Genomic DNA, 13,445 nt, shown 5'->3' with positions numbered 1-13,445 from the left:
TATCTTCGTTCCAAATAATACCCAGACATACAAACTTTCACATTTATTATAAAATATACTTCTAACTATTGTTATATGCAGTTTATTATGCGTTTATAAATAAACGCAATGTAATCGCTACTCCACTCATCTCGCTGTTCCGCGTCATCTCTTTTGATTGTCTGATGTAATACGGGCGGTGTTTTTTCATCAATTGTCGCGACACTTATTAGAATTCGTTTCGGGGTTCCGTTGGATAATAGAAAAAAAAACTAAATTAAAAATAAATATGTATATTTATATAATAAATTATGTAATGTAATTTATTATTAATTTCTTAAGTGCCAGCGATTTTCGTGTTTCATTTGCTATCAAGCAGACAAAAAAAATAATAACATTGCAGTCATATATATACTTAATTTTATTAGTAATATGAATCTAACGGAGACATAAAAGATTAACGTAACTATATGTATATCATATGTATTGTTATGATTGTATATAGGAATTTTATACATAGCGAGTATAAAGCACGAGGTAAGTTACTAAACTATTGTTATATTGAAGAAGTGATTTGTCAGTCATGCCCAAAAAATGTTTTTAAAACAAATAAGTCTCGAAACAAAAACATCGTTCAATGTTCATATATACAATACGCGGATATAAATGTTTCTTTGTAACATAATAAGATTTCTAAATTTTATTTCACATGAGAAGGAAACGCAATAAGATGCAACATTTGAAATAAATATTTGATAGACAACACGATCTCGCTCCAGACAATCCGGCGAGGAATATTAAACATTCTATTCGGAACTTGATATTAAATTGAAACCAGAAAATACTAAAATATTGAACGAGTACTTTCAAATGTTTTAATGATAAAACTTTTGTAAAGGAGCACTTTGACTTACTTTAACTTAGCTAAACTTAGTGGAAAATCAGAATGCAGTAAGAAGTAGCTTGTAAATGTCTCGCTGGGCGAAAACCCATTTTCTGTCAAATACATTGGCTCTTCTAATACTCTGATCTACTAGTTTGGGAGATACGCAAATATCATCAGGCATTTATTTATTTATTACGTTTTTATTGCACACGATATACAAATATTATATAAAAGAGCAAGTTGTATATAAACTATGCAAAGGCGGACTTATCACTTACAGTGAGCTCTTCCACGCAACCTCTATAAAAACAAACATATTTTTGCTTTTTAGCCAGAAACATTAATCGGGCGTAGTGTACAATCAACTTATAAATAAAATTTATTAATTACTTAGAAACTTATAAAAAATATGTAATGGCATGAATGTTTTCTGACGATGTTTTTCTTCACCGAACATAAGATGAATTATGAAAACAAAAGGAAAAGCGGAATCGAACTCGAAATCATTAACAAACCGACTTATTTTAAGCAAGATAAATTGATTTTGGTGGATTTTTTTTTTAACTATTCTAAAAGTGACAAGAAATAGTACAAACCAACCTTAGCAATTATCTTAACCGTCTTGCGACTACTCTAGAGTGATTAGACAGATGTCTTAATATACACATTAATACTATTTAAATTAATCCATTAAACATTCCAAATTTAAATTCCAACTTCATTTAAATTCGCACAGTAGAATATAATCTCTAGAAGCAATCCTGTTCAGAGCGTTTGAAACCTGTTAAAAGCGGTTACAACCAGTTCAAAGCGGTTAAAACCGGATGAACGGGGATAGCGAGAACTGATTTTCCGAGCAGTTTGAAACAGATGTCTTTAGGTAACAGGGTGGCTATTACTGCTAAGTGTTTTCGCAATACGTGTAAACTATAACAATTTCTGTTTATAATTTACGTAGAAAATAAAATTAAACCAAATACCTCTAAATATTTAATCGTCGACGAGCCGGTTGGCGTGGTTGGTAGATACTTGCCTTTTCACGCCGAAGGTTGTGGGTTCGATTCCTACCCAGGACAGATATTTGTGTGCATGAACATGTCTGTTTGTCCTGAGTCTGGGTGTAATTTTCTATATAAGTATGTATTTACAAAAGACAAGTATTATATGTAGTATATCAGTTGTGTGGTTTCCATAGCACAAGCTTTGTACAAGCTTAATTTGGGATCAGATGGCCGTGTGTGAAAAATGTCCCAGGATATTATTATTATTATTATCATTTAATGATTTTAATCATTATAAATATCAATGATAAAATATATAGATATGCTATAATTGTTTATCGTTTATTAATAAATGCTATAACAGTTGTAATACTCAGGTAATAATAAATTATTAAAAAAGAGTAGTAGATATGATAGTAATAGATCTTTCTAAGAAACTGGTCCACACTTCAGGTGATCTAAGAGCTGGCGCTTATTTAGCCCAAAGGCTGAGTCTAGCGGTGCACAGAGGCAATAGTGCCAGCGTCTTGGGTAAAATGTTACAGAACAATCTTTTAGACGGCGTCTTTTTGGTATAAATTTGTAATGTACATTTTGTTTTTTATTTTAATTTTGTATATTATAAAAATGTCTGTACATTGTTTCAATAGTAAAATATATATTATAAATTAAAAAAAAAGACTAGTTGCTGAGTTTCTTTCCAGTTATTCTCGATAGAATCTATATTCCGAACCGATTGTAGTTTAATTTACATTTAAAAATTTAAGGACTTCATCGTACGTTTTTTTTGACAAAAATCCTCCAAATTGTTAATTGAAATTTACCGTGTGCTTTTACTATGTATGCATTTTCTTATATCTAAAAACTATTTTCTTTAATTTCAGGTCAAAATGTAGACATCTCGCCTAAGGAGGCCGTGCGCCGCGCTGGAGACGACCTGATTGTGCTCTGCAAAGTTCCCTATCCAATAGACTCTTGTCGGTTAGTGGACTGTTTTCACTTACATACTTGGCTGATACAGCTGCAAAGCCTGGGTTTTAAATTCTGAATTACTCAGGGCCTGGAACAGTATTTAAAGTAGTTGGTGCGCCTGAACGACTCCGGTCGTGTCAGAATGCTATCCCATCCGGTTTGTTAGTGCACATGTTCTTTGCACTAAGATTTCTCGTACAGGTTTGGTTAATCTCCGTTGAGAATGATGACCATGTCTAGCCAGGTGGATATCATCATAATATCATTATATAAAACTCAAATTGATACTTGTATGTATGTATCTGATATGTTCTCTCTGTTTTTCAGAATGACAGTCGGTGGTAAATCATACAGACTCATTCCGAGCAATCAAGATGAAGAAGTCGTATACTCGGGTCAGGGATTACAGGTATATATATTATATAGGGTAGAATATATAGTTACTTAATTTACTTATTATACTTTTTCATTAAGTCGGGCAAGTCCACATTGTCCTACTTTTAAAACTCCATGTATTATAATAATCTTGTAAAAGTTGCGACACCGAAGGGCTTATCCTGGAATATCTCGGGTCACCAAAAAGCAGTGAATCAGGGTTAGTGGATTTGTGTTGAGTTAGTGGCTTAAATACTTCACACGAGATGAGTCTTCTTTAGCTATCAGAGGGTTAGTTGTAATAAAACTATCGCGCTTAAGATCTTTTACTCTGTATTTCGTGAACGAATGTAAATATTGTCCTTGGATATTATTGGTATAGTAATTGTGCGCTCGATACCAAAGTTTCCAGTTATATTTATATCCCTAAAAATTATTAATTTAGGCTTACACACCAATAATATGCTTATCATCGTTATTTTATATTTTTTAGCAAATTGTACACACATGTTGTTTTCCGGTTTGAAGAGTAAGTGACCCAGTGTAATTACAGGCACAAGGTATATAACATCTTAGTTCCCAACGTTGGTGGCGCATTGGCGATGTAATTAATATATAATAATTACCAGTATTTCTTATGGTTTTATGACATACCATCAGGTGGCCCATTGTCAATACGCAAAAAAGGGCATAAAATTAAATTTATACTATTTCAATATTTCCAGTTTGGCGAATGCGGAGCTCACATAAAACATATAAGGGAAGAGTGGAACGGTAACATATCTTGTATGTTGCCCCCTAAGAGCGGCAGCATTGAAGTCACTGCAGCCATGAGGCTGCTTGTTGCAAGTTAGTTTACAGTCTATTATATCATTCACATGCCAACTAAATGCAAGTACGTGATGCCATTAGCTGAATTCTTTCCGTTCGTCTCGGGTATCACATCCCATCGAATAATGAGTGAAAACAGATAGAGCGCAGAAGCGTTTGCGCTACATGTCCTTATGCACTAAATGTCCTGCGAAGTTGGCTATTCTCCCTTGGGTATGGTCGTCATTGTCGAAATCGGTCTGAAGACATAATTATTATATAATTTACGGTTTTCATAATAAGAACATATCTATGAGCTTGCTAATGTGAAAGAAGACCCCACCAGTGAGCCTTTATTACATAGTACGAATGATATTAAATGCATAAATCAAGATAATTTAATTAAACTTAAAAGGAAGACATGGCGCCCAACATGGGACAATGTTTATTTTATACTAAAGAGTAACTTTGAAAACGTGTTTTAAATATAAAATGACTAAAAAAACAGCAAAAACAACGCAAAAACAACGTCATAAAATTTTTAAGCTTTATTTATTTTATGGACGATCACGACCGACATTAAATTTTGCGATAAAGGTTTTTTATTTTGTTCAACTGCGTACTACGAGTATATTCTATACAACGTGATAGTTCAATGTTTTTTCATATAATCTGTTTTTTCCCCTATTTGTTTTCGTTTAGCTTTGTGGGTCAATTTTATGCTTAACTTGTTAGGGATTGAAAATGATTTTCCAATTTTGTAATAAATAAGTTTCCAATGCATACCTATCAACTACCTATAAAAAGAAAAAAATTATAAATAAATAAATGATTAAGTAATAAATATAGAGCCGAGATGTCTCAGTTTTAACAAAGGTCGTAGGTTTAAATTTTAACAAACACAAAGTTTTCATGTAAATTTTCTCGTGTTCGTGTAAAGAAAAACATTGAGAGGAAAACCAGCGTTTGGCATATTTGAACGTGACAGAATAAGCGAATAAGCGGCCCAGTAGGAACATTAATAAATGCAAAATCTAGTATATACCGGCAAAAGGGACATATATTTTGTCCCCGAGGGGTGGTTAATATTTTTTACAGCGCCAGTATCTATGGGTGTTGATAATCATTCGACTATAATTTAGTGTTCAATAAAAACAAACGCCGATATTTTATTTCAAATATCATCGACTTAGATTAAATAAGGTAAATTTTACTTTGTAATTTATATTTACATATTTAAAGGAGCTCCAGGAATCCCTCAACTCATCTCCCCACCACAGCCTACTTTCAAAGAGGGTGATGACTTCATGGCGCAATGCATAGTTCCTGATGGCAGACCAGCTGCCAAGATTACGTGGTATTTGGGTAAGTGTGATGGTATTTGGGTGACTCGTTGATGTACTGGTTACGTTTATAAGGTTACTGATCCTGAGTTCCTAGGTTTGAATCCTAGGACAAGCCAATAAACAGTTAACAGGATTTTCTTTCAATAAACTCTCATTAACAGCCTAGAATTTGCAAATTGGTAAAGCCGTTGGTCCTGGACCCAGTCCAGTTGTGTCGCATTTGTTGTCCTATTGAATTATGAGACTGATAAAAGAGTTCACCTGTGTTTGTGCACAGATACCCGCACTACAATATATCCAGGCTAGTTTCTGTTTTCTGAAATCGGCCAGGAGAACGTCATCATCATCATATCCAACAATAAATAACTAATAATTGAAACAAAAACTGTTACAAATTTCTGAAGTTATAAATTTTTGAAGTTATTCTACCAGAAAACAATTTAAATATGTATGTTTTTCAGATGAGGTCCAACTCCTGGCCGGAGTACACCAGCCCATCATAACACAGGAGCCTGGCAGTGATTTACAAACGATCAGCCAAAATGTCTCCAGGTCCCTAACTCCAGATGACAATGGCAAGAAACTGGTTTGTCGAGCTGAACATGAGGCTCTGGATGGGCCCAGGGAAGCTGCAAGACAGTTGGTGGTTCACTGTGAGTACAATTTATACTAAACAAAGATTGATTGATTATGTTTTTGATCGTTCCATTACTGATCCTTAAAAATTAACGGCCTTACTTACAATCGTTGTAAAGCAACTGGTTAGTTAAACACTGATTTCTCGTATTATTTTTCGTGGCTCCATTGTATATAGTTTTTGGATCCAAAATTGTTACTCATTAGCGACTGTCGATTGAAAATCAACTAATTATATTTGGTCAAAATGTGGATCGATATAATTATTCACATAATTAAAACCATATAATGTGGGAGTACCGTCGGTCGTCTCGCCGCCCGCAGACCCCCCCAAGCGGCTGGAGGCGGGCCCCATGACGATCTTCGGGCTGAAGCTGGGCGCCGAGGGCCGCCTCAACGTGTCGGTGCGCGCCAACCCGCCGCCCGCCGCCGAGTGGACGCTGGGCGACGCCGTGCTGGCGCCGCCCGCCGCCGACGAGCGCCGCTCCGCCGTCGCGCTCGAGCCGCTGCACCTGGTGAGCCCGGGGACTCCCTCTTACTTGTGTTTCATCCTAGAGAACATCACATGTACTGATATATATGTACCTGAGTGGGGCTTTCGACGTAGTTTCGCATGGAATTATTGAGTGTAAGTTAGCTGTATATGGCATTTCTGGCTCCCTTGTAATGGTTTCATGGGTGGTAATCTTCTTGCAGAGGTTTCAATCATACCTATCTAACCGACCGTTTTTTGTGGCGGTAGGCGGATTAGAATCAGCAATCAATACAATGAAATCTGGTGTCCCCCAGAGATCTCACTTAGAGCCCACTTTTCTCAACATATTTATAAACGATATTGTCATTTGCTTTAAGAATTCTGCCTCTTATGTATGCCGACGATCGGACGTCGACGATAAAACTCATAAAAATCGTATACGACCTTGCAGCGCAGTTCTTACCTTTAAGAAAATATAAATAGGATCATACCATGGCGTTCTGATGATGACATTCAAATAAGTAATAAAAAGTGGGTCCACGTTAAATTCACTTGAAAAGTTGATCATCTGCTTATTTACTGGTACATGAGGTTGAGCAAACGATTTATGAGTCATTAATAAATAACGAAAATGTTGGTAATCGTTTTCGAATTTCCCCCAGGGAGGCGGATACTACAACATCACGCTGGTGCTGACGCGAGTCGCCAAGGAGGACGTGGACCGCACGTACTACCTGAGGGTTACCAACGACTTGGGGAGGGAGGAGTTCGCGCTGAGGCTCAGCACCATGGACGAGCCGGCCGGTACTGTCTGATAACTAATTCACTTATTAGGACTTCGGTAACTAAACTTAGACATACCGATAACATTATATATATATATACTATATATATAGTTTAGTTACTTTAGCATTTTAGTCGAAATATTTCATAAAAGATCTTAAATTCCTAGGTCAAGCACCACCTCAAGTGTTTCAAGTGTTTAGTTTTTATATTTATAATTCATCATAATTAACGGTGAAGGAACCTGCATGAATTGTAATCCTGGCACTTGTACGTCCACTTCTCACGTGGTAGTGTAATATAGTCAGCCTCTCTTTAAGAGGAGACTGCCCAGCTGTGGGACACTTACGAGCAGCTCGGAATTTAGTCACTGTTTACTGTTTTTTTAGTCCAATTAGTACAGTAGCGTCCAACCATGCTGAATAAGTTTCTTGTATAACACAAATATTCGCTCAAAATCACCTATATAAGAATAATAATTTATATTTCACGAAAAACACTGTATGACAAAATGAGCTCAGTGTAGTCGAGTCGAAACACAGCACTGGCTTTCAGCCCGTTGTTATACGCAATTAATATTTTGACATTATAACTTGCTAACATTAAGTTTAACTATCCAATTGCTTGAGCTTCTGCTTAAAATTACATTTAAAAGATTCTTGGCAATAATTTAAAAAAAATATTGTTATATATCACTTATAATCGCATATTAAATTATATTATAAAAATATATATTAAGTACTTTGAATACCATTGAGATAATTAAACTTAATTTAGGTGAAGGTTATAACAATTCTTATGTTATATTTTCTTATTAATAACTGTATATTGGACTAGATTAGGGATGTTAATAGATTTTAGATATATAAAAGTACCCTATATCATTGGGTTCATGCTTCATACAAAATTTCATTGGCTTAGCAATGAAACATAACAGACAAATAGACTTACATTCGTTTATAACATTAGTATAGACTAGGGCCCATAAGGGTTTCCGTGATCATTCGTTTCTAATTTGCCGGAAACTATCTAATGGACTCTAATGGACACTTATTCATACTTAATTAATTATTAATCTTATCAGTCCAAGTAAGAAGTCATAATGACCATGAAAACTTGGACTCACTCTTGAAGTCCTATATTCCAACTTAAAATCCATCATTCAGCCCCACGTCCACTGCTGGACATAGATCTTTCCCATGATGCGTTCCCATGATTCATTATCTCACTTGGACTGATAACACATTACGTCACTGTGACGTCATAACCGCTTGTCACATAACAATGTTTAATTTCCAACAGCACGCAAAGCAAAGTCATCGTTTCTTATAATCGATGTCTATGGTAAGGAAATAATTGAACCATAAACTACTTCGCATATGAATGACATCTGTTCTGCATGACCTTTAGTGTATGATTGATAGTTTATTTCTGTGTGGTCTTCTGTAAATTTTCATATTTTGACGGACCGGTTGGCGTGGTTGGTAGATACTTGCCTTTCACACCGAAGGTTGTGGGTTCGATCCCCACCCAGAACAGACATTTGTGTGCATGAACATGTCTGTTTGTCCTGAGTCTGGGTGTAATTTTCTAAATAAGTATGTATTTACAAAAGAAAAGTAAGATATGTCTGTAGTATATCAGTTGTCTGGTTTCCATAGTACGAGCTCTGCTTACTTATCAGATGGCCGTGTGTGAGTAATGTCCCAGGATATTATTATCATAAATTACCTAAATCATGTTTAATATTGTAAAAAAGGCATTTGTAACAGAGTACAATTAGAGTTGGATTATTTATTAATTGTCATCAGAATAAGATTGCATGGTATGTACAATCATTTCAAATATATAATTTACTTGACGGGCCTTGCAAGCCTGGGTATTTACCACCCACTCATCAGATATTCTACCGCTAAATAGCTTACTTAGTTTGATGTCACAGCGGATACAACACCAGTGTCTATGGGCGGTGGTGACCACTTGCCAGTCTATTTTTTTGTCTATTTTCATTGTTTGACAAATAAGTTTCTACTTGAATGTTTTTTTTTAAATAGCAACGAGTTCTAGTTTTTTTTTAAATGTTTGAACAGAATATAGTATATTTAGAGCATGAATTCATTATAATGTTAGATACGTAATTATTAATGTTAAGTAAAGAAATAATGTAAATTTTACTTCCAAATGCATTTTGTGTATAAACGTACTTAGTTTATTGTGTAAGCATGCGTTTGTTTTTAGATGATTTATTAGTCAATTATAAGCAAAATATTGCGATATTGTTAATAAAAAATAAGAAATCATATTAAGTTATAATTCCACAACATTATAGAATTTTTACAGAAAACATTTTTGACAGAAAAATATGGTTGAGAGGCTCAAGTAAACAGGTTTAGTGCTTAAAAAACCTTAAACATAGAAACGCCTTAATGTTCAGTATTAGCACTTTTGTTGTTCCGGTTTGAATGGTGAGTGAGCCAGAGCCACTACAGACACAAGGGACATAACATCTTGGTTCCGAAACTTGAAAGACATTGACGAGATCAAGGGATGTCGGTGACCACTTAGCATCAGGTGCATTAGCACGTCCTCAACCACGTTATAAAAAAAATTGAAGTGGTAGTATTCCAAAGTCCAAACACCACAATGCCAGTAAACTTCGCCCGCACCATCTCACTCCCTCACGGTACAATATATCTCCAGGCGTGGAGCTGGACACGGGCGCCATAGTCGGCATCGTGCTCGCGGTGCTGCTGCTGCTCATCGCCGTCTTCCTCGTGGTGTTCGCGAAGGCGACGGACCGCTGGTGCTTCGCCGGTAAGACCATTTACTAAACTATCGCATTACAATTCAAATCGTCTAAATTCAAATATATATATATGGCAAAACATATTTCATACTTACAATATATTATATCCCTTGAGCCAGTGTAATTACAGGCACATGGGACATAACATTTTAGTTCCCAAGGTTGGTGGCGCATTGGCGATGTAAGCGATGGTTAACATTACTTACAGTGCCAATGTCTATGGGCGTTGGGGACCACTTACCATCAAGTGGCCCATGTGCTTGTCCGCCTAATTATACTATAAAAAATGGATATAATTCTGATTTATGTACCATATTTAACATTCAGATTAATATATATATATTTAGACGGTTTATATTTTTATGAGTCGTGAATGATTGTGCAACGAGTTCATTCGCAACTAACTCTTTAACGATTAGACAAAGACAGTGCTAGTTTAGTAGAAATATAAGTGTGCGACACGTACACTCGTAGAGCAGCCGTGATAGCAAATACTATAGCTTTAGATAGACCCATTAATAAGTCACAAATTGTTAGCAATTTCTCACTATAACCACCCAATCCCCCCACCCTTGCGTGTTGTCTTAATTAGACGATTTTCTGGTAGAAGACTAATACTTTATTTATCTCATATGATGGTGATAATATGGTGATGCCTTCATGTTCATTCTCAATATTATATCATTTGAAAGTCATTTACCAGTAATTAAATCAATAACTTATATATATGAAGTTATTCAACTTCAACCACACCCTTATATCACTAAGACAAAAAAATTCTACTTCAAATGTATACTTATTAAATGGATTTAGCTTGGACTTATTTGACGGGCCGGTTGGCGTGGTCGGTAGATACTTTCACGCTGAAGGTTGTGGGTTCGATTCCCACCCAGAACAGACATTTGTGTGTATTAACATGGCTGTTTGTCCTGAGTCTGGGTGTAATTATCTATGTAAGTATGTATTTACAAAAGAAAAGTAGTATATGTAGTATATCAGTTGTCTGGTTTCCATAGTACGAGCTCTGCTTAGTTTGGGATCAGATGGCCGTGTGTTAACAATGTCCCAGGATATTATTATATCCGTTTATCTTTCCGAGAACATTATTGTACTCAAATATTCAAATATCACCAGCTGTTCTGTAAGAACAAACACCCTCAACGCAGAAAACGATCGTGAAATATCAAAAAGTGATAAGCGATATTGACCATAATAGTTATAACATTTCAATAATACACGAATCAAAATGGTATATCACCATAAATCGATGGCGGGAAAAGAATTCTTACAGAATAGCATTGCAGAAGTTCTAATAATTATAATCAATTGTAATAATTACTTTATAAAGTAATACGTCATTGTCTAATCGTTTCGAATAATCCCAGTTTTATTATTAAAATATTGACAGTTTTTATTTGCATGCATTCAGATATAGCGAGAGCGTATTCCAGTCGAAGGAGTAAAGATAAACAAAACCATTTACATATTCCATGCGATTAGCTTAACTATATATGCAATACAAATGTTTCTTGAATAATAATAATATTTTTTCATACTACAACACTTAAATCTACTTTAATTTCACTTCCAAAGTTACGTTATAAACTTCGCCGATATTCAAGACGCCATTTTGTGATCCATAATGAATCATAGATCATTCTCGACCAATGATATCGCTGCGATTGAAGGTCGAATTGTTTGTTTGTCTTTCCTCCTGTGGTATAAGCTATAGCTATTGCACGTTCATGACATTTACGTCCAGTGTTGCCATTACAGAAATCATAATATTCAAATAAAACAAAAATTTGTCAATATTTCTAAGTATTTTTCTGCATTTTCCCTCATTGATAGCGCTTTTAAAGCTTGAACTATCTGTTAGATATAGGCATGTAATTATTATAATTATGTTTAAATATAATTACGTCAATTTTCCGACAGCCACGCGGGAGAGTCGATAGGTAAATTGTTTTTTTTTTATCAAAAAAAAAAAAAAAAGACAATCACACGTACTCGCTTATACATATATTTAAATTACACACGCAATCATTTTTGGATACATTGTAATCTGGCAGTGTTATTATCGCATACGTTTTATTTAATTAAGGTTTACATTATATATTTCTAATTGGATTTCAATGTAATGTCACTTAGCAATATTTAAAGCGATCAAGATTTGATAAATTATATATAAATACGCATGACTTATATACTAAACGGAGCATGTGACTGTTTCTATCTCTTTTCCTCTTATGTATCTCTCTGTGACGCATGTCTTAAGATTTTATTTCTTTTGCATGTTGTAAAACGTAACGGAATGTTTTTTTTTTTTTAAATACATTTTTTTATCTGTGTCGGTTAATGGTGATTGGTAAATTAATATTATATTATATAATTAGTTTAGTTTTCAGATGATTAAAGTTTTTGGTTTATATATTTTGAGTATTACATAATCGGGTGGTGGTGTAACTACATAACAGACTACACATTTCATTCATATCATTAATAATGATAACATTCATTATCATATTAAAATTAATTATTATTTTTATATAATCATAATATGTGGCTCACCCTTTTCAAATCACGTCTAAAAAAATCTGATACTCAAATAAACATAGTTAATTACAATTATAAAAGGCAATTATTTATATAATAACGCCATTTAGTAGAATAATTCGTTTTGAAACAGTGTTCCTTTGAGTTTAGTTTTTGCAATTTGAAGTTTGCCAAAATAATTAATAAAAAGTCTAAAGTTCAAATATTAAAAAAAAAATCTTAAAAAGACATCAAACTAAGTTTTTACATAATTGATATAATCTTCAGACCCTTTATAATTATGACATAACATATATTGAAGTATTTAAAGTTAGCGAAACATATAACTTAATTATCATATAACGCTACATATATTCTACTTTTAATATATAAATTTTTTAGTGGTTAATGAGGTTTATGTGAAAGTAAGCGTTAAAATATTTTTTTTTTCTATATAATGAAATGAATATAACATAACTAAATAGTTTTATATAAAATTATAAGACATAATTTTAAAATGTCGAATTGATAATTTTATATGTTATTGTAAATTATATTACATAAAGAACAATATTTTTAAAAACCGATTTATAACTTAACGATATTTTATGTGTCTTAAAAATTCATATAATTAATTAAAATAATATATTTTAATAATATTTTATTGGAACAAATAAAGTTACTATTTTTGACAAAAAACATTCACAAACAATTATACTTCATCTTACATAATCCTAACTCGATTCAATCCAGTACGAAGTAGACGGCTTACGATCACGTGTGACGCTCACAAAAGGCCCACAGATAAGCTTGACTAACTCATGTTAACCGAAACATCGCT

The 13,445-nt window shown here is 34.0% G+C and overlaps 1 protein-coding gene across 5 annotated transcripts in view; it reads left to right on the top strand.

Annotated features, from left to right (window-relative positions):
- LOC126778711 (fasciclin-3) overlaps positions 1 to 13,445 on the top strand; it is a 125,771-nt gene that overhangs the window by 105,051 nt on the left and 7,275 nt on the right. For all 5 annotated transcript variants that reach the window (XM_050502330.1, XM_050502328.1, XM_050502327.1 and 2 more), the window contains exons 3-10: positions 2,751 to 2,847; positions 3,166 to 3,247; positions 3,939 to 4,062; positions 5,266 to 5,388; positions 5,831 to 6,022; positions 6,330 to 6,520; positions 7,143 to 7,284; positions 9,964 to 10,077. In XM_050502330.1, coding sequence (XP_050358287.1) covers positions 2,751 to 2,847; positions 3,166 to 3,247; positions 3,939 to 4,062; positions 5,266 to 5,388; positions 5,831 to 6,022; positions 6,330 to 6,520; positions 7,143 to 7,284; positions 9,964 to 10,077 — 1,065 coding nt within the window. The remainder of the gene's footprint in view (positions 1 to 2,750; positions 2,848 to 3,165; positions 3,248 to 3,938; positions 4,063 to 5,265; positions 5,389 to 5,830; positions 6,023 to 6,329; positions 6,521 to 7,142; positions 7,285 to 9,963; positions 10,078 to 13,445) is intronic.

This window comes from Nymphalis io, chromosome 27 (genome assembly GCF_905147045.1).
Source record: "Nymphalis io chromosome 27, ilAglIoxx1.1, whole genome shotgun sequence".
NCBI classification, from domain to species: Eukaryota; Metazoa; Arthropoda; class Insecta; order Lepidoptera; family Nymphalidae; genus Nymphalis; species Nymphalis io.
The sequence above is the reverse complement of the archived record's forward strand: the minus strand, read 5'-3'. Positions and strand labels throughout refer to the sequence as shown.